Source organism: Schistocerca cancellata, chromosome 2, assembly GCF_023864275.1.
Source record: "Schistocerca cancellata isolate TAMUIC-IGC-003103 chromosome 2, iqSchCanc2.1, whole genome shotgun sequence".
Classification (NCBI taxonomy): domain Eukaryota; kingdom Metazoa; phylum Arthropoda; class Insecta; order Orthoptera; family Acrididae; genus Schistocerca; species Schistocerca cancellata.
Window position 1 is genome coordinate 911,621,236 of NC_064627.1, and position 25,299 is coordinate 911,646,534.

Consider the following 25,299-nt stretch of genomic DNA (forward strand, 5'->3'; position numbering starts at 1 on the left):
ACATGTTTGTGTGTCTCCAGGCCATTTTCCAGTTATACCTCTTCCTCTTGTGCTTTCTGAACAGTGTAGTCACTATAGCCAACTGAAGTTTACTGCAGAATTATACTAGTCTTTCTCCTCTCTCATTCCTGCTATGAAGTCCATATCCTCCCATAACACTGTTTTCAATTCTTTCCCCCTACTGCAGTGTTCCAATTCTCTGTCATTATTAGATTATCACCTCCCTTTACATACTGTGTCACCTGACTTATTCTCGTATGCTCTACCTAGCTCTTCATCTTCTGCTTCTGACATCAGCATGTGTAGGTGAATTATTGTTGTTGGCTTTGGTTGGATGATGATTCTGTTGAGAATACTCTGATCACTGAATTTCTTAAAGTAACTTGCTCCCTGACCTACCTTCTTATTTGTAATGAAGCCTACTCCCAATATACTATTTTCTGTGGGTGTCAATATTACCCTAGATTTGTCTGATGAGAAATCCTTATCTTCTTTCCATTTCACTTGACTGATCCTCACTACATCTAGATTGAACCTTTGCGTATCCGTTTCCATGTTTTCCAGCTTCCCTACTCATTAACAATATAACAACAGCTAGAGAATGGAACAATTTCCAGCATTGTGCCAAGGCATACAAAATGGCAGTTGTTTGCCCTTTTAATTGGCAGAGTTTCTAATAAGCAAATTTTTAGTGCCCTTTACATTGACCAGAACATTTTACATCATATAAATATAAGTAGATACCTAATTGGCTATTCGCATGTGGCCTAATAAGTGTTCATGTTCTTTTCTTAGAGTGATTACAAGTTGTCCAGTCACATTAATGTGACCACCTGTTAAAAGCCTAATTGCGGTACAGACTGCTGCAAGACATGCAGGATGAGAGTCAGTGAGGTTCTGGAAGGTGCCAGAAGGGGTGTGGAGCCATGCTGGCTTCAGTGCTGTGACCAGCTGTGCTAAGTTTCTCAGTTGAGGATCCATGGTACAAACGGCCTGATCGAGGTGGTCCCACAGATTCTCAATTGGGTTTAAATCCAGGGTGTTTGGTGGCCAGGAGAGTTTGGTAAACTCATCCTAGTGCTCTTCAAACCATGAACATAAACTGTGAGCCATGTGATACGTTGTATTGGTGTGCTAGCAGATATCATCGAGCCAAGAAAAAACAATCTGCATGCCGAGGTGGACATACTCCCCAAAGAATGACCATAAATGAAATCAATATGCTAATCAGTGTGTACTTCACTGATTGCATTATAACTGATTCAGACTGACTATGGACCGATTTATATGCAAGTCTGGCATTACATCACAGAGTGCTCCTGATGACAAACAGCATCTGGGTAGTGGCACCTCAACAGTTGACAGAAATGTTGCATCAGCTACTCAGCTTCCATGGCTATGTCATATAGTGGCAGTGCACTTTTCATGCCATTTGTACAGTGTTTTCCCCTCAGAGGTATTGTAGTAACTACACATAATTTAAAGTTTTGTTTGTTTCTGATTACTGATTGGTTCAAATGGCTCTGAGCACTATGGGACTTAACTTCTGTGGTCATCAGTCCCCTAGAACTTAGAAATACTTAAACCTAACTAACCTAAGGACATCACACACATCCATGCCCGAGGCAGGATTCGAACCTGCGACTGTAGCAGTCCCGCGGTTCCGGACTGCGCGCCTAGAACCACTAGACCACCATGGCCGGCGATTACTGATTAGTTTCCTCTCTCTGTAAAGGATCCTTCAATACCAAAACCAAGTTATAGATAATTTATCCTTTCTGTTTTGATATCAAAATCTTCTCTTTTATATCTCTTCACTTTTTCTTTTGAAATATTGTTTCAGTCACAGAATTCTTACTTGAATCCAGATTACCTGTTCATAATATGCTTGTGAATCTCAGTACTAAAAGAATTTTTTTTTTTCTAAATTAAAAAAAAGACATAACTCTCTCTGAATGGATACTACATGAGTGATGAAAACTAATTAGTACTTTCCATCAATATTATATAAGATGTTCACAATGTCACATGAGTTGTCCTTAATTAGTATTGTTTTGTGTAGTGTCGTACTGTACATAGGTGACACTATTCTGTTACAGTTGGGAAAAAGTAAAAGTATTTATGTTGCAAAGTAGGGAAGATTTCAGAGTAGCTAACAAGAGTTTGGAATCAATCAATTATGTGCTTAATATTTCAAAAAACACTGTAAATATAATTTTAATTTAAATTACTAAGGTTAATGAGAGTGTGAAACTTTACCAATCTGTCTGATATACCGTAAGTCTCATATAATTTCCTCTTTAATCATCCTCATGTGGTTATTCAAAGTGGTGAACAGTTACTGGATACACAGAGACACAACACTAAAATTTACATTTTCATTTTCTTCCTATTTATTAATATTAAACCCAGTTAAAACATCAATTTCTTAACATCGATTGGTAAACTAAATGGATTATAAGTGGTTGCATGAACTCACATGTGACATAATAATAAAACTGTTGTGACTCGCCCATCATTCAAAGTGCCGCCGCGCAATTACATGCGTCCTCTACGTGCGGCGCTGTCTGCCAACCATGCAGCAGCTGTGCCACCTAAGCGGCCAGCCGAGCAGCGGCCGCTAGACTGGGACTCAGTGCTCATTCGAATGCTAACGTGTACACATGTCTTACTTGTCAACTTACTCTGTGACTTATATGTGTTATTGTGTCGTTCTGAAATATATGTGTTAAACTTGAAGTTCTAACAATTGGCAACGAGGTAGAGGATTTTTCCTTTTCACCATTGACTCACAGGGTTCCATGGCTACTGTCGAGCAACTATTGCAAAATCTCCTTGAACAGCAAACGCTTCTAACAGCGGTGATTCGTGATTTCGTCGCGGCGTCAAATGCGGGGCGTTTCTCGTCGTTTGCTATACCTCCGTTTCCTCCTTACGACGAGACGGCAGAAGACTGGTCTGATTATGAAAAACGTCTTCAACAGCACTTCTTGGCATTTCATGTCACGGATGAACAACCATGTAAGTCTCTGTTCCTTTCCTGGATTTCACCTCCAATGTATCAGTTGTTGTCGCAATTGGCTCCTTTGAAGGACCCTGCGTCTTTGTCCTTTGCTGAAATGTGCTCACTTCTGTCTGTCTATTTTCAAAAGCAAACACATGTGGTAGCCTCTCGTGTTGCCTTTTATCGTTGCCAAAAACAACCAACTCAATCCTATCGCGCTTGGGCTGCTGAACTTCACGGCCTCAGTCGAAAGTGTCAATTTGTTACTGACATTCACAAAGAATCCTATGCCGATTCCACAGTACGGTATGCTATTATCCAGTCTGCGCCCGACAAAGAAGTTTGGCAATGTGCCCTTCAAATGAAGTTCTCTCCATTGCGCAGTCTTTTGAAATTTTTCGTGCCGCTGGGGCGCAAATAGAGATGTGGGGTGATGTCGGGGAAATACAACCTCAGTGCACTGTTGACGACGTGTGTGGCGCGTCCCCGCTGGCCGACGTGGCCGCAGCCTAGCCATAAACAACCCGCTAAGAAACTGCAGCAAAACCTCCGGCAACTTCCTTCATGTCCGCGGTGTTTTACGAAACATTCACGCGAGGATTGTCCCCAACGTTGGGCTGTGTCACAATTGCAAAAAGAAAGGTCATGTGTCTTCCATTTGCAAATCCGACCGCATACACGATGTTCATGAACATGACGCTGATTCTGATTCTGTGTTGTCTGTCAATTGCACTTCTTCCCTTTCAGGGAAGTTATTCCTCACTGTCCAAATCCTTGGTTGAGATGTTCGCATGCAAGTGGATACCGGTTCTGCTGCCACTATAATTAATTCTCAGACGTATCTTCAGTTGGGTTCTCCACTCCTGTCACCTGTCACTCGGCAATTACGGACGTACAATAAACAGAAGATTTCTCTCTTGGGACAGTTTAATGCTGAGGTATCTTACAAATCCGTCGTTTGCACTGTTCCCATATTTGTGGTCGACCAGAGCAACGCAGAAAATCTTTTTGGTTTCGATGCCTTTCGCGTTTTTGGGTTCTCCATAGATGACTCTGTCAATATTGTCTCTGATGCTATTCCTTATGCTCAACTGGATTCCTTGTCGACGACATTTTCGTCCCTTTTTTCTCCTGGGTTAGGCCGTGCAAACGACTTTGAAGCTCATATCACACTCAAACCCACTGCTCGGCCTAAGTTTTTTCGGGCTCGGCCCATTCCTGTGGCCCTTCGTGATTGGGTAAAATGGGAGTTGGATCGTCTCACTACTTCAGGGGTCTTGCTTCCTGTCACTTCCAGTGAGTGATCCTCTCCTGTCATTGTCGTTGCTAAGTCAAATGGTGATATTCGTCTCTGTGGCGATTTCAAAGCCACTGTAAATGCTCAATGCCTCATCGACACTTACCCTATGCCCCGTCCTGAAGAACTGTTCACTAAACTTTCTGGAGGCCAGTATTTTTCTAAAATTGACCTGTCAGAAGCTTATCATCAACTTCCTCTCGACGCTGCTTCCCGGCAGTTTCTGGTCCTTAACACGCCTTTCGGCCTCTATCAATACCAACGCTTGCCATTCGGGGTTGCTAGCGCCCCTGCTCTCTTTCAGCGATTCTTGGAACAATTATTGCTCCCTGTCCCTGAGTGTATCAATTACATGGACAACATTGTTGTCACTGGCTCCACCACTGAAGAACATCTTCAAAATCTCGGCACACTTTTTCATGTATTACAGACTGCCGGTCTTAAGTGTAATCTTCAGAAATCACAATTTTTTCAGGCATCTATCACGTACTTGGGGTTTCAACTCTCTCGGGATGGTATTCGTCCGCTTCAACAAACTGTCGCTGTGATCGATGCCCTTCCTCGCCCTACATCTGTTAAGGAACTGCAGGTCTTCTTGGGGAAAATAGCATACTATCACAAGTTTTTACCGTCTGCGGCTTGGGTGGCTCAGCCGTTGCATCGCCTGTTGCATAAAAACGTGCCTTTTCACTGGTCCGCGTCATGTGAAGCGGCTTTCCAGAAATTGAAGACTATGCTGAAACAGGCCCCATGCCTGGCTACTTATCGACCTGGCCAACATCTTGTTCTTGCCACAGACGCCTCTCAATACTGGGTCGGTGCAGTCCTTGCGCACCGTTTTTCTGGCGGTTCGGAACAACCCATTGCTTACGCCTCCAAAACGCTCATGGATGCCCAACAAAAGTATTCTCAAATTGAGAAAGAAGCTTTGGCCATCATTTATGCTCTTCATAAGTTTGGTGTTTTTCTCTATGGCTCAAAATTTCATCTTGTTACGGATCACAAACCACTTGTTTCCTTGTTTCATCCATCAATGTCACTTCCCGCCAAGGCTGCACACCGCCTCCAGCGTTGGGCTCTTTACTTGTCTCTTTTCAATTATGAGATTCATTTCCAGCCAACGGCTCAACATGCAAATGCTGATGCTCTGTCTCGCCTTCCAATGGGTCCTGATCATGCATTCGATAGGGACGAACTTCTATGTTTCCACCTGGATGTTGCTGAGCAGCGGGTTGTGGACGGGTTCCCCATCACTGGGGACAGGCTGGCGGCTGCTATGGGTTCTGACCCTACCCTCTCCCGGGTTTTATGCTGTATTCAGAAGGGTTGGCCAGATCGCCCATCCGCTAAGACTTCTGATCCGTTGCGGAACTACTACACTTTGCGATACTGCCTCACGGCTAGGGATGGTGTTATCCTCCTCTCCACTGACAATGTTGTGGTACCTGCGTCTTTGCGTGCTTCGGTCTTGCGCCTCCTTCACCAAGGGCACTGGGGTGTGTCTCGCACAAAATCTCTGGCGCACCGTCATGTGTACTGGCCTGACATCGACTCTGAAATAGCACACATGGTCGCTTGTGCGTCACAGGCCGCTGCCCTGAAGTCATCTTTGTCACCGTGGCCTTCGCCTGAGAAGCTCTGGGAGCGCATTCATGCTGACTTTGTGGGACCCTTTTTAGGTACTTATTGGCTCGTCGTAATTGACGCCTACTCTAACTTTCCTTTCATTGTCTGTTGCACGTCACCTACCACCGCGGCAACCACCAGTGCTCTCGCCCGCATTTTTTCTTTGGATGGCCTCCCCTCTACTCTTGTTACTGATAATGGTCCGCAATTTGCCTCTTCCGAATTTGCGGATTTTTGTGCTTGTCACCGCATTACGCATGTCACGGCCCCGCCGTTCCATCCACAAACCAACGGTGAGGCTGAACGACTGGTCCGCAAATTTAAGGCTCAGATGCGGAAACTTCTGACTTCTTCTGCTGCTGATGATGCGCTTCTCCAGTTTCTGGCATCTTACCGTTTCACCCCCATGGGCGACCACAGCCCGGCTGAGCTCTTACATGGCCGACAGCCCCGCACGCTACTTCATCTTCTGTGGCCTTCCACCTCACGGGCGTGGGTGCCTTCACTTGGCCAGTTCACCGCCGACGACCTCGTCTGGGTACGGGGATATGGCAGGCAGCCAAAATGGAGCCCGGGCTGCATCTTAAGACACCGTGGCAGACGCCTGTATGAAATCCAGACGGACACGGCTGTTGCAGTGCATCATTTGGACCAGCTTCGGCCTCGGGTGCCAGCAACTCCTGTTCCGAATGCCGCCACACCACCTTTGGCTCTACCTGACGCTCAAGAGCTTAGCATCTCTCAATACTCACAACGCAGCCCTCTCACCGTCGTCACGATGCCAGCACCAGAATGGACGCCACCAGGAGACGTGCCCATGCAGGAACCGGAGGACCATCCTCTGTCAGAGCAAATCTACTCACCTCCTCCTCCAACGGATGCCGACACATCGCCCACGTCTCCTGTCATATCAACTGGACTTGCCGCAACGGGCAGATTGGTGCATGGGGCCCCAGCAGATTCGACCCCTACGTCTCCTGTCATCTCGACCCATTATCATCGGGGACACTTCCGTCTGTACGGGAAGCCTCCTCCTCGAGACTTTACGGCGAGTCAAACAACGCCTATGGACGTTAGCCATCTCCAGGACACCTCCATCAAGACCAGTGCAACAAGTTCAAAGGGGGGAAAAGTGTTGTGACTCGCCGATCATTCAAAGTGCTGCCGTGCAATTACGCGCGTCCTCTATGTGCGGCGCTGTCTGCCAGCCATGCAGCAGCTGCGCCACCTAAGTGGCCAGCCGAGCAGCGGCCGTTAGACTGGGACTCAGTGCTCATTCGAATGCTAACGTGTACGCATGTCTTACTTGTCAACTTACTCTGTGACTTATATGTGTTGTTGTGTTGTTCCGAAAGATATGTGAAAAACTTGAAGTTTTAACAAAAACATCTTGACTAACAAATTTATGAGCAGGCTAACTGTTGAATCCTACATGTTGAAGACCGACTAACAATATACATAGTCGCCATCCTCACTGAATGCTAACTACTGACTGATTGAAAATTACATAATGAAAACCAAATACTGAAAATAAGATGTGCATTTGTTAATGACTATTTACCCGCTCATTAACAGCCTACATAGTAATTGTGCTACTTCAATGCTAACCATTGACTGACTGGAAATCACATGAAATCTTCCAAAATCTGTCAAAGTTGCATTCTTTTTTGTGTGCTTGTTGACAACTCAGTGTTTCTGCTATAGGTTATTTGTCTCCTTTACTCCAAAAGTATATATATCCTGCCAGAAATTGCCTTACTAAAGTTTATTGAAATATAGCTTAGGCTATATAAGAATCTGAAGATTTCAAGGATGTATACTATATGAATCACATGTATAACACAATACAAAAAAAGTTATTTAAGGAGTAGACCTGCAGTAAATGGAAGTATTCCACCTTGCTATGTCTCAAGTGACTACATTGTTTAACTTCTTGAATTGCCTGGATTTGAAATGTGAACTGGCATCAAAAACACATCTGCATGAAGTTAGCATGAGTTACACATCTGTCAAGTAAATTTTACCGTTGTGTTAGTGAAATACTACTGCTCACTGCACACTGTGTCTTTTAGCAGTCACTTATGTTATGGCACTATTCCTTTGGGGTAAAGAAGTTGTATTTGACAAAAATACAAACATGTGCATTCTATCGAACCAAATGAGCCGTGTACCTCACATCTGCAAAACCTAAAAACACCAACAATTCCATTGTTGTTAGTACTGTGTAACTTGGAATTCATAAAGAAAAACCAACAGAAACATAAACTGTGATAATATGTTCATTAATAAACTCATGCTGCAAACAGGAAATGGTCACACAACTGCCAAACTTAAGAAAATAGTTAGCACATATATTGTCTCACGGTATAATGCAAGAAAAGACATTAGAAACACCACACACAAACAGCTTACAGAAAAGGAACAGTTGTTTTATCTACGTTATATGATTTGAACTTCCTAAATCTTATATTATACTTATGGAACATACTACAAAATACGATTGTAAATAAATATACCTAGCATTTTTTCTGGTGTATTCTGCAAACACTGCACAAAGGTCTGCAAAGTGTTTTTCAACTGTCGATATTCTTTCTTGAATAAATTTTGCTTGCTGCTCACTGCCAATAGAAAATTTAAGAAACATCATTCACATATTTTTAATAAATTAAATGGTTGATGAATTTTGAGGTAGTATGTAACAAGAGAAAAACATGAAAACAATAAACTATAAATGTGCAAAATGTTTAAATTTTGTAGGGAATAAGCTCATAATAGTATTTCATCCCTGCCACTGCACTTCCTTCTCTTCTTTTAATACCACCCATTTATGAATTCAGTATTACTTGACTCAATGGAGAGCAAATCATCACAAATTGCGATCTTTCTTTGTTTATATGTGAATGACACCCACAAAAGGTAATGGCAGTTGAAGGATATGTACCAGAGAATTCTGTTTCCACTAGGAATTAACAGTAGTAATGAAACTAATAAGAAGAAGGTTAATACTCCAGACAACAGCAATATATGAAGTTTACACTCAGTGTTATGAAATGCAAAATAACTGCAGTCACAAACAAGTTTATTTTTATTTGTCTTCAATTTGAGAATAGTGGTCTGTGAAATTGTTAGTTTGGAAGACCTTAAAGAAGCCTTTGTAAGATGTGGAGATACCTATTTTCCACAAAACTCTTACAGCTCACTTCTGCTAAATAAGTTCATTATTTATTTTAAGTACACTGTCCCAGAAAATAATTTTGTGCTCCAAGGTTTGGCTGGCTGTATGAGCAGTTGCTCCATCCTGTTGGAAGTAACTGTAGGTCTTTTCCTCTTGTGTTAATGCTGCCACAAATGGTTTCAAAATGTTGGCAACGTAACGTACCAGAGTCAGCATCTGATGAAAGAAGATGGGACCAATAATGTGCAGACACTGCACACCAAACCCCAAGCTTCTGATCATACAATAGTGTTTCGTGGAAGTTATGCGGATTCTCTGCTGCCCAGAACCTATGATTCTGTGAACTGACATAACCACTTACGTGAAACCAGGCTTCATCAGGCATAAAGACCAGAACAATGACCAAGACATTCATTGTCATCTCAGTGAACAGTCACTCACAAAACTGGAGGCACTGAGGAGCATCTGCTGCCTTTAATGCATGAACAACAGACATTCAGTATGGATGCTTGCACATGTCCAGGTGGAGCATTCATCTGCATGATCAATGTTATATTCTGGTCTCTTATGACAGTCGTTGGATTGATTTTGTAGGACTCTGAATCATCTTCTGGTGAACTGCAGCCCCGTTTTATGATTTGTGAGGAGGTTTCGGAATGTTTTTTGACTTGTTCCAAACACATCCTGTCTGACACCGTTTTCAGACTAAGTGTTGCATGATACTCTTTGCTGGCACTTTAACACCATTAAACTTCTTAGCAAACAACTGACCAAACGATTTCCACAACTTTCTTGGCACGTAACTGAGTAACGGCAGCTTCCGTGAGGGCACACGCGTGATCCTACTAGCACAATTTGTGCATATGTTCCATCAACTCTGGCCCTCAAAGTATCATCTTTGATGGGTTATGTGTTCCATCTGGGACTGTATGGTGGCGAGTGGTGTGTCTGACATGAAGCTGGCCGGTTGTGCCTGAATATTCGGCGTCTTAGCGATTTCAGTTAATTAACACTTGACCGTTGGGCTATGGGGGCTCAAGTTTTCCTTCAGTGTTGACCCTTGCTAGGCGTGAGTTTAGTGGGTAAGGGGCAACTCTCATTGCATGTAACCTGGTTGCGATATGCATTAGTCAGTTGTGGTGTGCTAAGTATGCCAAGATGTATTGAACAACTTGTCAACCACAAGCCAGTGCAGTATTATCCAGTGCCTACCTGGAGTCCTGAAGCAATTGGTCTCCTTGGCATTTGTTTGAAGTTATCTATGGAGACTGTTTAGTAAGTACTGCATTTAAAGATTGTTAATTCTGCCCAATGCGAGCTAGCCAGAAATCCAGTTTCTTTATGCCTATTGTTGACCTGTTTGATGCTATGTGTCTCAATCTGGAGGTTTCTGTCAGTGCCAAAATAGTATTTTGCAATGTTAATACTGACTATTTGAAACTACTGATGTAATTTGTATTTGTTATGGACCTCGTGGTCCTTTCTGGGGCGGATTGGATTTGGCCTGTGCCTGAAATTGTGTGTGCGCAGCCTAAAGGTATGCGTGTTTGGGTCACGTGTGTGTACATACTTGTATTTGTACTGTTTAACCAGCCATCTGCCATTTGATGCGTGTCCCAATTACAGAGTCTATTAGCCCCTAAGAGGCCCTAGTAGAGGTATACCTTGATTTTTTAAAAATCTTATTTAAATTATTATCTAATTATTCTTTTAAATGGCCTTGTACATTGCTTCTTGTTATTGCTGGGGAGATTTACTTGTAGTGGTTATGAGTGGGCAGTTCTGATGCTGGACTTTTGATAGTTACATTTTCAATAGCCTGCTAAAGTATTACTGTGTATGTTAGTTTTTATCAAATTTGTGTTGCTGTTTGTTGTTGGTATGTTGACAGCCTTGTATTGACAGCAGTTGATACGTTGCTGTTCTGCTCATTCCCGCTCAGGCTGCGAAGGTGAGCTGATCGCTGCATGTTAGCGCTAGCTCCCCAGCATGTATGGACGACGCGGAAAGGGAGGCAAAGCTGCTGCCCTGCTGCAATTGCTGAGCCTCGTGCTCGGCGCATCAGAAGACGAGGAACGCAAGAAGACGGCGGAGCGGAAGGAGCAGTGCTATCGCTGCCAAAAACTTGGCCATGTTGCCAAGTACTGCCGAAATTCAGTGTCGTGCCTTCGCTGTGCGCAAGCACACGATTCGCGCCACTGCACCAAGAAAGACGCCACACGCTGCTGCGCCAATTGTGGCGGCCCCCATGCGGCGAATTACCGCGGGTGCAGCTATATCAAGAACTGGAGTCGTGGCAACAAAGCTAGACGGAGACACAAGACCACCAAGAACCTGGATACAGCCAAGGCCGTTGCGTCCTCGCCTCTGGCGGATCCGTGGTGGCCGATGACATGGCTGTACCTCCAGACGCAGTCAGTGAGGCGTGCGCCAGGGTCCACGCCGCCGCCGATGAAGAAATTGCTGCCCTCAAAGCCGCAATGGCGGAAGAGAGGGCAACACTTCAAGCCGAACTAGCCGAGGCTCGGCTGCTGGTGCACAGTCTCCGTGATGCATTGGCCAGCCAGCCCCACACAGCACAGAAGAAGGATGCTGACACGCAGACTGTCGCCCCCATGGAACCTGTAGTAATACAGGAAGCCACAAGGGTGGGAACACAAGATGCAGCCGCACAGACAGTCATCGCGGCGAAGAACATGGCAACCCAAGTCATCATCGAGGAGGCTCCTTGCCCCCTCTCCAAGACGCAGTTGGAGAAGGTAGTGTCCATTCACTTGGATACTCTCAGGTCCTACAACGCCCGCCCTCCTCTCACGCCTGTTCAGTGGGAAGCTCTCTTCGTCTCAATAGAAAAACAAGAACAAGAAGAAGAGAACGCAAGCCGACAACAAGAGGCGAGGATCGCCGAAGACGCTGAAGCTCCCAACTGGGAGGATGTGCCACATCCTAAAGTGTCATTTGCAGACACATACCACAACAAGAAAAAGAAGAAGGACAAGAAGAGGTACCCAGACGCCAGGAGGACTTAGAAGACTCTCCTCCTCACTGCGCCCGACATCCATCATCCATCACCATCATCATCTAATATCCGTTCTGTCAGTCGCTGACTGACAGTCCCAGGCGTCGACAGGGCCAGTCAAGTAAAGGCCCCTAGCCGACGCATACTTGTCAATTCAAGTGACCTATCGCCTGTCTCTGACCGGCAATCATATGTACCTAAACGTGCACAACCGTCCCAGTTATTCCCAAACGTCCCAGAAACTTCAACCCATCTAAGTGGAGTAAATGTCTAACGACAACAAACTCCCCCTTAACATCCTCAAGAAGAGGAATTCAAGTGCAACACAGGCATGCTGTTCTGCTGGTGAGGAGCAGGGGCGCATTTTCCTTCTGCTTTGCCAACTTTCCCGTCATTGCACAAGGCCTAAGTGTTGGCAGGTCACATGTGATTCTGCAAATCTCCTGTCCCAGCCTCAGGTTGAGTAGTTTGTAGTTATTCTTTTGGTATCGTGCCACAGTGGGGGTGCCATTGCATTAGGAAGTAACTGACTCAGTAGCTCTTGTTAATGTAAGGCCCTTGTGGGCATCTAATGAAAGTCTCTGGGCAAACTGAACAATGTGTTTCTTGATTTCTTTAAAAAATTAAGGGTTTAATCATCATTATTATTTTAATTGTGTTTTAGGGGCCTCACAGATTAATGAAGTACTTAACATGGTTTATGTGGAACACGCTTGAGGTCAATTAGTGAAGTACTAATGTTACTTTTATTTTAGTTGTGCGTAGCCTTTGGGCAGCTTGGCTGTATCTTGTCTGTATCAGAGCAAAACAACCAGTGGAGATGTATGCATTTTCATGTTTTTTATTGAATGCTTGTTGACCTTATATTCAAGTCCTGTTGTGGGTTAGCCCACAGTTGTGATCCAGTTACGGGAACAGGGTGCCACCGCAAGTTTATTTAAATACTTAACTGTTTGTAGTCTGTCCTTCCTGTGTCGCACAGTTGCCATTCTGGGACACTATTTCTAATTTTATGTATGTTGCAATTGTCCTTATACATTATTAATTTCATTTAAAAATCTTAATCATTTCTGTGTATTTCGTAAGAATCTTGGTGACTGTCAGGTGTCTCGTGATTGCATTGTTATTAAATAAAAATATTTGTTTGGGAATGACAAATGACTATCAAGTTTGGCCACCCTTCCACGTATCTTCACTAAGTTAATCCCAATGCTTGTTCTTGATCTCTGTAATTTTTAATAATGAATACATGCTGCTCCACTGTGAGTACTGTCATCCCCTTTTCACTGTTCCACGCACACTGAAGACTAATTCACACTGGCCATCGTGTCGCATAAAGTCCTGTCCCATCAAAACATTCTGCAATGCATTTCAAGTGGCGACATGCGCACTGGACGTCCCATCCCATAACGTCACGTCACTGAGTCAAGATGGCGACGAGTGTAGTGATGCATAGTGAACGAGTGAATAAAAGTTACTGTTCTGTCGTAAAAAATGAATCCTGTGTAAACTGTAAAAGTGAAATCGAAAAACTAAACGAACGCATTTCAAGTTTACAAAAAGTTGTAGATATTTTAAGACGTGAGATTTCGTATATAACTAATGAAAACTGTGAGCTGAAGAAGTTGCGCCGTATTCTAAATGATAAAACAATAAAGCCACAAAACAGGAACCTGGTGAGTTATGAGAAGCGGAAAGGAAGCGATAGACAGGCAGCAAATGAAATTATAATTACAAATAAAAACAGGTACAGTGTTCTGTCGAATAGTAGTGATGCCTGCAATAAGGATATGCAAAACGCTAGTGAAGTGATGCAAGACAGTGAAACAACGTCCGAGTGGATAAAAGTGTCGCTAAAAGGTAATCCCTTGTCCACTAAAAGAAAAACAAACTCCGTAAAATCTGTCACATTTTGCAATAAAAACAAATACGACGTTTTGTAACAAAGTGAAAATACAAATAAACAAAAACCGACGTGTGTGACAAAGAAGAAAGAATCAAAAGTCGACGTCTTTGGAGACAGTCACGCCAAAGGAATTTCTCAAGAACTGCAAGAAAATAGTAAATCAACGACAGTCACAGGCATGGTTAAACCAGGTGCTGGTTTCAAAGAAGTGACGGAAAACATCATAAAATATAACTATGACAAGCAGGACAGTGTTGTAATCTGCGCAGGAGCTAAAGACATTTACGAAAACAATGCTATGAAAATGTATAAACAGCTCTTGAGTCTTTTGCTAGTACTGTCAAATACAAACATTTTACTGGTGAACTTTACCCACAGGCATGATTTACCTGAATGGTCATGTGTGAATAAGGAAATTCACAGAATTAATGCGAAACTTAAAAGTAGTTGTAGGCTATTCAGCAATGTGAAATTAATTGACTCAAGCACACTTGACAGAGAATGCTTTACGAAACATGGGCTTCACCTTAACAGAAATGGTAAGGCCAGGTTAGGAAACTTAATAAGGGAAGCAATTAAATGCAATTACAAAGTGACAGCCACTGAACTGGGATGGTATAAATCTCCAATAGCAGAAGCACCAGCAAAAACAGGAGCAGCACGCAAATGGACCATCCAAAAAACAATAGCAATAGAGGAACCTACTACTGAACCAACAGCACGAAGAATCCTGTCAGCACCACCACCAAATCCACTACCATTACCACCACCACCTCCGGCCACAGAAGCACCAGCAGCAACAACAGCAGCAGCAACTGAACCAACAACAACAGTAGCAGCAGCAACAAAACCATTAACAACAGTTGCAGCAACACAACACTGCCTAAGGAGGAGTCAAAGACAAGGTACATCTACATCATTAAATAAGGATTTTTATGGCTTCAGACAAAGAAATGGAAAAGATTGTGACAAATCAGCAAGAAAATTTGCAGATAAGTCACAACTACTATGGAAAAAGCAGCACATTACCAGGTAATGACAAAAGAAAAAATACTTGTAAAACAGTCAGGATAATGTGTCAGAATATTCAATGCCTCAGAAACAAAGTACTAGATCTAGAAGTAGCTTTAAATAATCTTGCTGATGTCTCTTGTATTTGTTTATCTGAATACTGGTGCAAGGCTAGTGAATTAAGTCTCATAAATATAAACAAATTTAATTTAGCAACACATTATTGCTGAAGTGTTTTTAAAAATGGTGGGGTATGCATTTACTCTAGAGTAGGACTGCAGTTCAAAGTGAAAACAGAATTGGACCATCTAAATATAGAAAAACATTTTGAATCATGTGCCATAGAGTTAAAAACTGAGGAGAAGAGTGAAAAACTAGTTGTCATTACAGTATATAGATCTCCACTGGGTGACAAAAACATATTCTTCAAAAAAATAGAAGCAGCATTAAACACTTTTTATAGTAATGAAGTGAAATTATTTTTATGTGGAGATTTTAATATTAACCTGTTAATTGAGAGTGATGAAAAAATACAGCTTTAGAGTATACTCAGCAGCTTCCACATGAAACCACTCTTTACAGATGCCACCAGAATAACAGAACTGTCATCTTCTCTTTTAGACAATATTTTCTCAGATATGGAGAATGGTATCACTGAGCCACTAAACGTAAACTTAGGTCTTTCGGATCACAATACACTATTAACATACATAAATTACTCTATCCCCAAGGCAGTAAAATATAAGTGGGGATACAAAAGGCACTTCTATACAGAAAAAGTAAATACTTTCATCCAGTTGTTAGCTAATGAAACCTGGGAAGAGGTCTTTGCACAAATTACAACCGAGGAATCTTTCAATGCTTTTTCTAGTACATTCATGTCCCTATTTGAGATGTGTTTCCCAAAAAAGCTCACAAAGATCAATGTCATGCCTAGGAACACAAGCCAGTGGGTAACACCCGCTATTAGAGTATCTAGTCAAACACTAAAACTTATCAGTCAACTCAAAAAAGATAACAAAGATGAACACTTCACAGATTATGTTAAGACATACAAGAAAATTTACAGGAAGGTGATCAAAAAAGCCAAGACAATGCACAATGACAGTGTAATTGCTGGGTCAGCAAACAAATCCAAAGCTATATGGAATGTAGTAAAAAAAGAAATAGGCCCAAGCAAAAATGTTAGAAATCCAGATGACTTTGTTTTAAAAGATGATCAAGGTGTGCTAGTTAGAAATCGTACTTTAGCAAATTACGTTAATGACTACTTCATAAATAGTCCAATCAATCTGCATAAAAATTGTCCTAAGATTAGTAGAACATCAATCCCAGAAGAACAAAGTGTGAATTCATTATTGCTGCCTCCCACAAACAAATTGGAAGTTAATCAAATAATAAAAACAATGAAGAATAAAATGTCCTCAGGGATTGACGAGATACCTTGCTCAGTCATGATGAGATGTGCTAGTGTCATATCAGACCCACTCTCACACATCATAAACATTTCATTTTCAGAAGGCGTCTTTCCACAACGATTAAAAATTGCAAAAGTAAAACCATTGTATAAAAAGGGCAATATACATGAAGTGGGAAACTATAGACCAATAGCTTTATTATCGGTATTTTCAAAAGTAATAGAGACAGTCATGAAAAACAGAATTACAAATTACCTCGAGAAATTCAATCATTTGTCTGTAAACCAACACGGCTTCCGCAAAGGAATGAGTACAGAGTCAGCCATCACCCAATTCATTGAAAATATTGTAACGGGGTAGATAAGAACAACAGTACAATAGGAATAAATTTGGACCTCTCAAAGGCATTCGATACTGTCCAACATGATATCCTGCTAGACAAATTAGAATATGTCGGTATACGAGGAGTAGCTAAAAAGTGGTTTCAGTCATATCTCCATAATAGGAAACAGGTAGTAGAAATTGCAACAACAAACAGTAAAAACCAAAGTATTGTTTACAGATCGGATATTCAGACTGTGCCAATAGGGGTACCACAGGGGAGTGTTCTAGGACCTCTCCTATTTCTTCTTTACATAAATGATATCAAGATTCCAGTAAATGGTACTCATATAACCCTGTTTGCGGATGACACAAACATTGTAGTAACTGACATAAACCGGGTGTTGCCAACATCTGCAACCAGAGTTATAGAATATTTGCAAAATTGGTTTGAAGTGAACAAATTAACCATAAATATCTCTAAAACTAATTATATCCATTACAGGAAAGCAAAGTCACACTCTGATCTAGATCTCAGAATACAAAATAAAGAAATTGTGAGAGTTGCTACCACAAAATTCTTAGGTGTACATATAGATGAAAATTTAGACTGAAAATCCCATATCCTGTATCTCTCACATAAGTTAAGTTCTGCTTGCTTTGCTTTACGCGTTATTAGCTTTGTATGTAGCAGGGAATGTAGCAGAGCTGTTTACTTTGCTTATATACATTCCGCTATTACCTATGGCCTCATCTTCTGGGGTCATAGTAAGAAAAATCTCAAAACCATCTTCACTCTACAAAAACGAGCTGTTAGAATAATTACCAACAGTGCAAGGCTAACTCCTTCAAAGCAATTATTTAAACAGCTGAATATTCTACCCCTACCGTGCCTCTATATACAGAAAAGCGTAATTAATATAAAACAAAATATTAACAATTTCCAATCCAACTCGGATCTACATACTTACAACACAAGAAAGTGCAATGACATTCATATAAAAAGAGTTAACAAGACTTTGGCGCAGAAACAAACAAACATACAAGGAAGTAGATTGTATAACAAACTACCGGTAAAGATAAAAGAAATAAAAAAATTGTCTTCATTTAAAGAAGCAGTATTCAAATTTTTAATGACCAACTGCTATTATAGTCTAAAAGAATACCTGGAATAGCTCCATACTAAACAATCATATTTATGTACTCTGTGCCAATAGTAATTTTTATCTGACTGTTGCTATGATCTAAATAAATAATATGTACAAAAGTGCTAGAATTGTATGTGTTATATCTAAATATCAACTGTGTATTCCATGTAAAAAGTCTTTCTCATACATCAATGTAAATAATCAAAGTTGTACATGCTATTTCAATGTGGTCTGATGTTACGTAGTCTACTATGCACATCTGTATTTTGTATAGTATTGTTCACCCTATATGTGTGTATATATATATATACTATGTATTTTTTTGACGAAATCCATGCAATGTAAATTGTCTCTGGATGAATAAACTACTACTACTACTACTACTACTACTGCACTGTCAAGGTTTCTCAGGAACAGAGTTTTGACGGCTGATGTCATGCATCCATTGTTTATCGCGGGACACCCAAGCCCCCATTGTATAGCCATGCGCAGATATCCATATATCGTTTAGTTGTGGTTTTAGTGGTTAATATCAGTTGTTTTTTGTTCATTATTTATTATAAAACTGTTTCGCTTTGTTATTTCTTTTGTTGAAATTTATAATAAACGACGAAATATTAACTGAAGCAGTGAGGCAGCAGTCTGAATTGTATAACATGAGCATACTAAATTACTTGACCTCTATTAGATTTATGAAGTGGATTTCTGTACATACTGGTACGGTATTTAATATTTTACAATGAAATGCATGCAATATGTCTATGTAGTCAAGCGTTTGAAGTGTTTCATGAAGTTGTTTGTTTAAACATGTGTTTGTGGCTGGCTTATTTATTGCTAAGTAGCTCTCTGGATTGTGTGCAAAATAGTTTTGCACACCTCAATAGTGACTATTTATGTAATTTTTACTAGCTAGCCCCAGTACGAGTAAGGCACTTGAACTATTAAAAGTCAAATACAAGACATAAAGAAAACCTATAAATCTCGAGGGGAAAGGTATTGAGGGTGATCTGACTATTGCACAAAAATTGGCACCCACTAACACTGCATTTCTTTTAGCAATTCTGATTGCAATTTGACATAATAAATAAAAAAACTGTTGCTTCAACTTTCCAATATATAAAATGAAGGTTCATCTTTCTTGAGCTCCTTGAATAATGTGTGAAATACCCTTTCTGTACCCCACAATATTTTTGGACACACTCTTTTTTTGTGTTGTTTTGCTCTTCTGTCTGCCTTCTCTAATACACAAGCTACAAACCATTTGAGTTCAATAAATATCATTTTCGTACAAATGTGGACTCAAATAATAAGCTACCATGCTGTGTATGCGCATTTCACATGAAAGAACAGTTGAAAATCATCTTGCGCATACCGCAATTCCCGCGAAAAAATCAGTTGAGGACAGCTAGCCGAGTTGAGATCACGTGACCTGATTTGACTTTAAGTGCTGTGGCATGACAGACAGTATGAAGCTATGAATATATCTTGACGTGACGGTGTCATGACATGATGGTGCCATGATGGACAGTGTGAACAAGCCTTGACAAAACGCACACTACGCTCTGAACCAGTGTGAATCATATGGTGGGTATACATGTGGCGAGGGTGTGATTACATGCATATATGCACTTCCAATCGTATCCACTCCTCTGGGCCACTATTATTTGCCCCACCCTGTATAATGATAGGAGTATCTTTGCTTTTAGAGAATTCACTTTCCCAAGATTGTTTAGTTAGGCGTTTATCCCAGGAACAGACGTTAGAACACGATGTGCCACAAGCTTTGGTTATAGAACCCACTCCTCTTCCTCATTTTTGTAAATGATCTAAGTGATGTTGGTGAGACACTACAATTTGCGGACGACACCACTCTTATTGCCAAAGGGGAAAATTCTGCCCAAGCAGTCTGATGTATAGTTCGAGAAAGCTACAAAATGGCTCATCGCCAACAAGATCAAAGTAAACGAAGAAAAAACCCAGTGTATGGTATGCAGCCTTGGAAAAAACACATACTCTGACCATATAGAATCTGTGAAACTGTTAGGCTTCACCATAGACCACAAACTCTCATGGAATGGACACACTGTACATGTATGGAAGAAACTCTCTCGTGTAATATACCTCCTACGAAGCTTAAAAAAAGTGATTACAGACCAGTTTCTGATAACTGTCTACTGTCATTCCATAGCTACATTCTGCATGGATTACACCCATGGGATCATTCGGCAGGCTGCAAGAATGTGCTGCTACTGCAAAAGTCGGCAATAAGAATTATTACATCGAGCAGCAGCCAGGAACACTGCAGACCATTATTCAGTACATTCACTATGGATCAATTGGAATGAAAGTAAATCTAATCTAATCTAAAAATTGGGAATAATGACTGTTTATAGCCAGTATGTATTATTATGCCTCATCCACATAAGGGAAAACCTAGACACCTACAGCAAGAGGCATAACATCCAGAAACATAATACCCACAGCAAAGAAGACATAAATCTACCAACCTGCCGACTGTCCAAAACAAGAGACAGTTTTCCAGTGATCGCTGTGAGGATATCCAACAAACTACCTGTTGGATTGCAGACCCTGCCACTGGACAATCAAGAAACAATATGCTGAAGGCCTAAAACAACGTCCGCTATACTCGGTCCAAGAATTCTTTGACTGTGAAGAAAGCGAATGGACACAGTGAACATGACATAGTCTATATACATTACCTGTATAAAGTTTATATGTTATTCTGTAATTCATTATATTGTAAATCAGTTGATTGTAACTTTGACGCAGTCTGTCCAACCATGGGTGGTGAATGACGAAGACCTAGTAATAAATGGTACACTTTCATAAAACGGAAAATTTAGGCCACACCTCGTCTGTTTAACTAGCAAATGTTATAAAATGTGTTGAGAAGCACGATTTAGAAACGTTTAACTACACATTTATGATGAGAGTACACACTACTGCAGCTAGTAGTTGCCTTGTTTTAACGAAATTTATACTAATAAGGAAACATAAATAGAATTTTCAATGTTCATGTTACGCACAAATCGGCCTACACTGTAACTGTCGGGACTTCAAATACCGTGAATTGTTTTTAAGAAAAAGCGCCATAGTAATGATAAATATTCTCTTGTGCAACAAGAACAGACACTACTGCAAGTATACAACGTCAGGGACAAAAAAATCTTCTTTTCTTATTTTTATACACAATTAGCAAAGTAATCCAAACTTACAAACTTCGAAGGAAATTGTCAAATGACATAAATAAAACAAAACAAAAAATAACAAATGTAGAGAAAAGTCCAGAAACGTGACCATAATTTCATGTGCAGAAAGTGATCTCATGGCATAGCGACCATTGGGTTAAATAATTACACAGAAATAGTACCACATAGGCTTAGTGTAAAATAATAACATTAAAATGGAAAGAGTTACAACATACAATGAGAATGACAAATAATGAACATACAATTGCACATTACCCAAAACCTGATTCAACCTTCAAATTATGTAAAACTGGATGCACATCTCTTATGTGACTTCATGTCCACACATGTTAAAACTAATTTAAATTTAATACTATTAACTCTTAAATAATTATTTTTTGTGGATGAACCTGGGTGTCTTACTCAGTGGCCATCTTGGAAATCAGAAAAATAGAATAGAAAAATTGCAGAAAAATAAGTGTAATGCTGCATTCCATGAACTTAGAAGGATAGTGTCGAAATGTTAAATTGTCACTGGTACCTCACAAAACTATATAAATCCAGCTGAAAGTGAATCTACCATAAGATCCAAGAAGAAGAGTAGTAACAAGACATCTTAGGGTATTCCTAGGTGGATGTTGTAATTTCACAGCAATATAACCAGAATGTCAAGCAGGAGAGGTATAAACATATTGCACAAAATTATGAAAATCACAAATACGCAACTTGGGCTTCCCTTGAAAACAGTCAGTTCAGGTCACCCATCTACATTTGCATCAGTTACAGGCTATGGCACGAGCACGTGGGCACAAAAATTACAGCATGTGAAGCCAGCTGTAGGACTCAAAAGAGTGATAACTTAGTTGTATGGGTGAGATATTAAGAGACGCCTGCTGTATGGCCCCTAATGATGCTTAACAGGCGCCTATTATACGACCATGGATGATGATGATGATGTTTGGTTTGTGGGGCGCTCAACTGCACAGTCATCAGCGCTTGTACAAAGTCCCAATTTTTACTCAATCCACTGTCACGAATGATGATGACGATGAAATGATGAGGACAACACAAACACCCAGTTGCTGGGCAGAGAAAATCCCCAACCAGGCCAGGAATCGAACCTGCAACCCTGTGATCCAAGGCAGCAACGCTAGCCACTAGACGAGCATGGATGATGCTTTGTTAGTAGTTCTAGGAATATATCCATTGCACTTGAAAATAAGAAAAAGAGGAGGCCTTAACGAGTTGAAGAAAGGCGATCAAACAGAGCTACAAACGATACACATATTTAAAAGGTAACGTAGGAATTTCCTTGGGGTTGTTTGCAAACAGTACCGTTATTTACAGGAAAGTTGGAACGCTAGATGGCTGTAGATAAATGTAGGAAGAACAGTGTAGAAACATGAGACTAACTAACTCAATAACTGGTATGTCTCATGCCATCTCCCATTACACAGACTAATGCTGTTCGTAGCTCATTCCCTAGTGGCTTACATAGTGTATTTTCTCGAGAACTCCGCTAAAAATGCTCCCAGGCGATTCTCAATATTCCTGAGCCATCAAGAAGGCAGCAGGTTAACAACAGATTCATTTATTCGTTAAAAGGAATGTCCTCAACCTCAAGTGTCTCAAGCTGGTGTCCTTCAGGAGTCAGTTAGTCTTTAAATGGGATACCCCTTTCAAAGTGAAGCACAATACTTGAAAACCATCGACTACTGTGGGTTTCGGGAAAGCCTCACGATAACTTGAACCCTTTAGTCCAGAGTGGTGTGTTGCAGAGTATAATAAAATGTCACTTTTTTTTCAAATTGACCTTAATTCTCGAAAAACATAGCTTATTACGAATGGCCATACTCCATGCATTGTGTCTCAGTAGATGGAGCTGAGATTCAACAAGTGGACTAAAGATTACATGTAATTCTTTGAGACCGGTATCAGATTACTCATTCCAGTGATCTGCAAATCCTTGTTGCGAGGATGGTAAATAAATTAGGCAAATAAACATTTTAGATAGTGGAAAGTGAACACTGAGTAGAACTAATTGAGTAAAATAAGTCAGTCGTGGTTGAGTAGTGCTTTACTGAACTATAATAAAATTTCTATTTTCTGAAGTGAAACACCAAAAAGCCGATGACAAAACCATGAGTCGCCAGCCCATATATGGCTTATGAGCTAGATAAAAAGTGTGCATTCATGACTCAAAAGACGTATCTTACCTTTCAGACGATTGAAGATTTAAAAAAAGATTTTCGTAGAAAAAAATACAATCTTAACAGTTCTTTCCTAATTTATTAATACAATACAATATAATTTGTCACTGCACAATGGTACATAACAAATACTGCGCACTACTCAAGGTACATGTAAATCCAAACTGTTTCTTACGAGAATTTATTTTTAACTAGTCGGATGATCTTATTTTCAGAATAAAAACATTACAAATAAATTAATTACAACACATAAATGTCTCATAAAAGTGAAATAATATCTACTACAGCTCTGTAACAGAAGACAGGTACTAAAATGTAATTCCAGAGAAATACAGTGATGTGTCAAAACATTATTAGCAGCTACTTGAAATCGTGTGGTCCACATTTAGAATTCGATACAGGTGCGATTCTGCGTGGCATGGACTCGAAAAGTCCTTGATAGGTTTCCAGAGGCATTTGACATGAGATACGCTAAGCGCAGGTCACGTAATTATTGTAAACTAGGTAGTTTGCAGGCACAGAGATGGTGCCCGATAATGTCCCATATGTGCTCCATCAAGGTCAGATCAGATGAATTTAGTGGTCGAGAAATCAATGTGAATTCACAATCATGCTGGTTAAACCACTGTAGCACAACTCTAGCCTTTTGACAAGGGCAGTTACTCTACTGGAAGATGCCACCATCATCAGAGAAGACATCGAGCATAAAGGAATGTAGGCAGTTCACAGTCATGTTCAGACAGTCTTTAAGTAGTTATGGAAGCCAAGGTGAATGTTCCCCATGGCATAATACCGCACCCACCGGCCAGTATCTGTGGTGTGATGCATTAGCTCGAACAGCTGTTTACTTGGATAACAGGATATCTGGACACAGCCATCGGCTTCGCGCAACAAGAAACATGCTTCATCGGACCTGGGAACACGTTTCCACTAGCCCATAGTCCAATCTCGGTGATATCGTATCCACTGCAGTTGTAATTGGCGATGTTGTCGGTTCAACTTAGGGGCACATAGCAGAAGTCTGCTGTGGAGCCCCATGTTCAGCAGAGTGTGCTGAAGGGTACGCTGCAAAACAATTGTGCCTACATCAGCAGTTTACTCTTGTCATCAGATCTGCCACAGATTGCCACCTATCGTGCCTTACAGACTGGGCAATCTACTGACATCCACATTCTGTGATGAAATATGGACGTCCAACCCCTGTCGCCTTCTTGTGATTTCACCATTCCTTACCAGTTTTTATAGAAGCTTATGGCATTATCATACGAACAGTCGACTAGCTTCACCTTTTTCCAGATGCTTATTACCAAGCACAGGATTTTAACATCTGGCATTTGTGAAGTCTCTTATGCAAGTGGTTTTACCCATTTGTTCCCTTTATCGCTGCTAGAGTGATATCCCTTTCGTCTCTGTTCCACTTGTATACTTCCCTTACGATGCCGTGTGCCTGCAAAACTATCAGATGTCATTCAGTCTTGCGATGGGCAGTGGGCTTGATTAAAACAGCTGTGATGTTCGCCAACCAAATTGGATAAAATAAAGCAATCACGATGTTTTGACTCATCAGTGTGAATATGAACACCCATGTAAGAATGTAAATTGCTAATGAAATGTATGCGCTTAGTGTCTTAAATTATTGTCTTACTTAAATGAGTTTTTCCTCATTCTTGTATGTGCAAAAGTCTTGTTATTTTAGAAAAATCTATATTTAGTGCTCTTTCATTTATATATATATATATATATATATATATATATATATATATATATATATATATATATACACTCATATAATTCTTTGTAAATCGCTGTACAGTGTGTGGCAAAGAGTACTTTTTATGGAACCATGCATTATAGTCTGTTCCTTTTCCATGCCCAGAAGGCACATGGCGAGAGTGACTCCTTATACAGCATTGTGTGACGTGTTTTTATTCCCAATTTTATCTGTGTGGTCTCTG

General features: G+C 40.8%; 1 protein-coding gene across 3 annotated transcripts in view; it reads right to left on the bottom strand.

Moving 5' to 3' along the window:
- The window catches only part of LOC126148769 (CBY1-interacting BAR domain-containing protein 1), a 211,186-nt gene that overhangs the window by 155,160 nt on the left and 30,727 nt on the right, over nt 1–25,299 (bottom strand). For 2 of the 3 annotated variants that reach the window (XM_049915776.1, XM_049915775.1), the window contains exon 2: nt 8,444–8,545. The exons of the other annotated variant lie outside the window; for it this stretch is intronic. In XM_049915776.1, the coding sequence (XP_049771733.1) occupies nt 8,444–8,545 (102 nt within the window). The remainder of the gene's footprint in view (nt 1–8,443; nt 8,546–25,299) is intronic. 3 annotated transcript variants of the gene reach the window in all.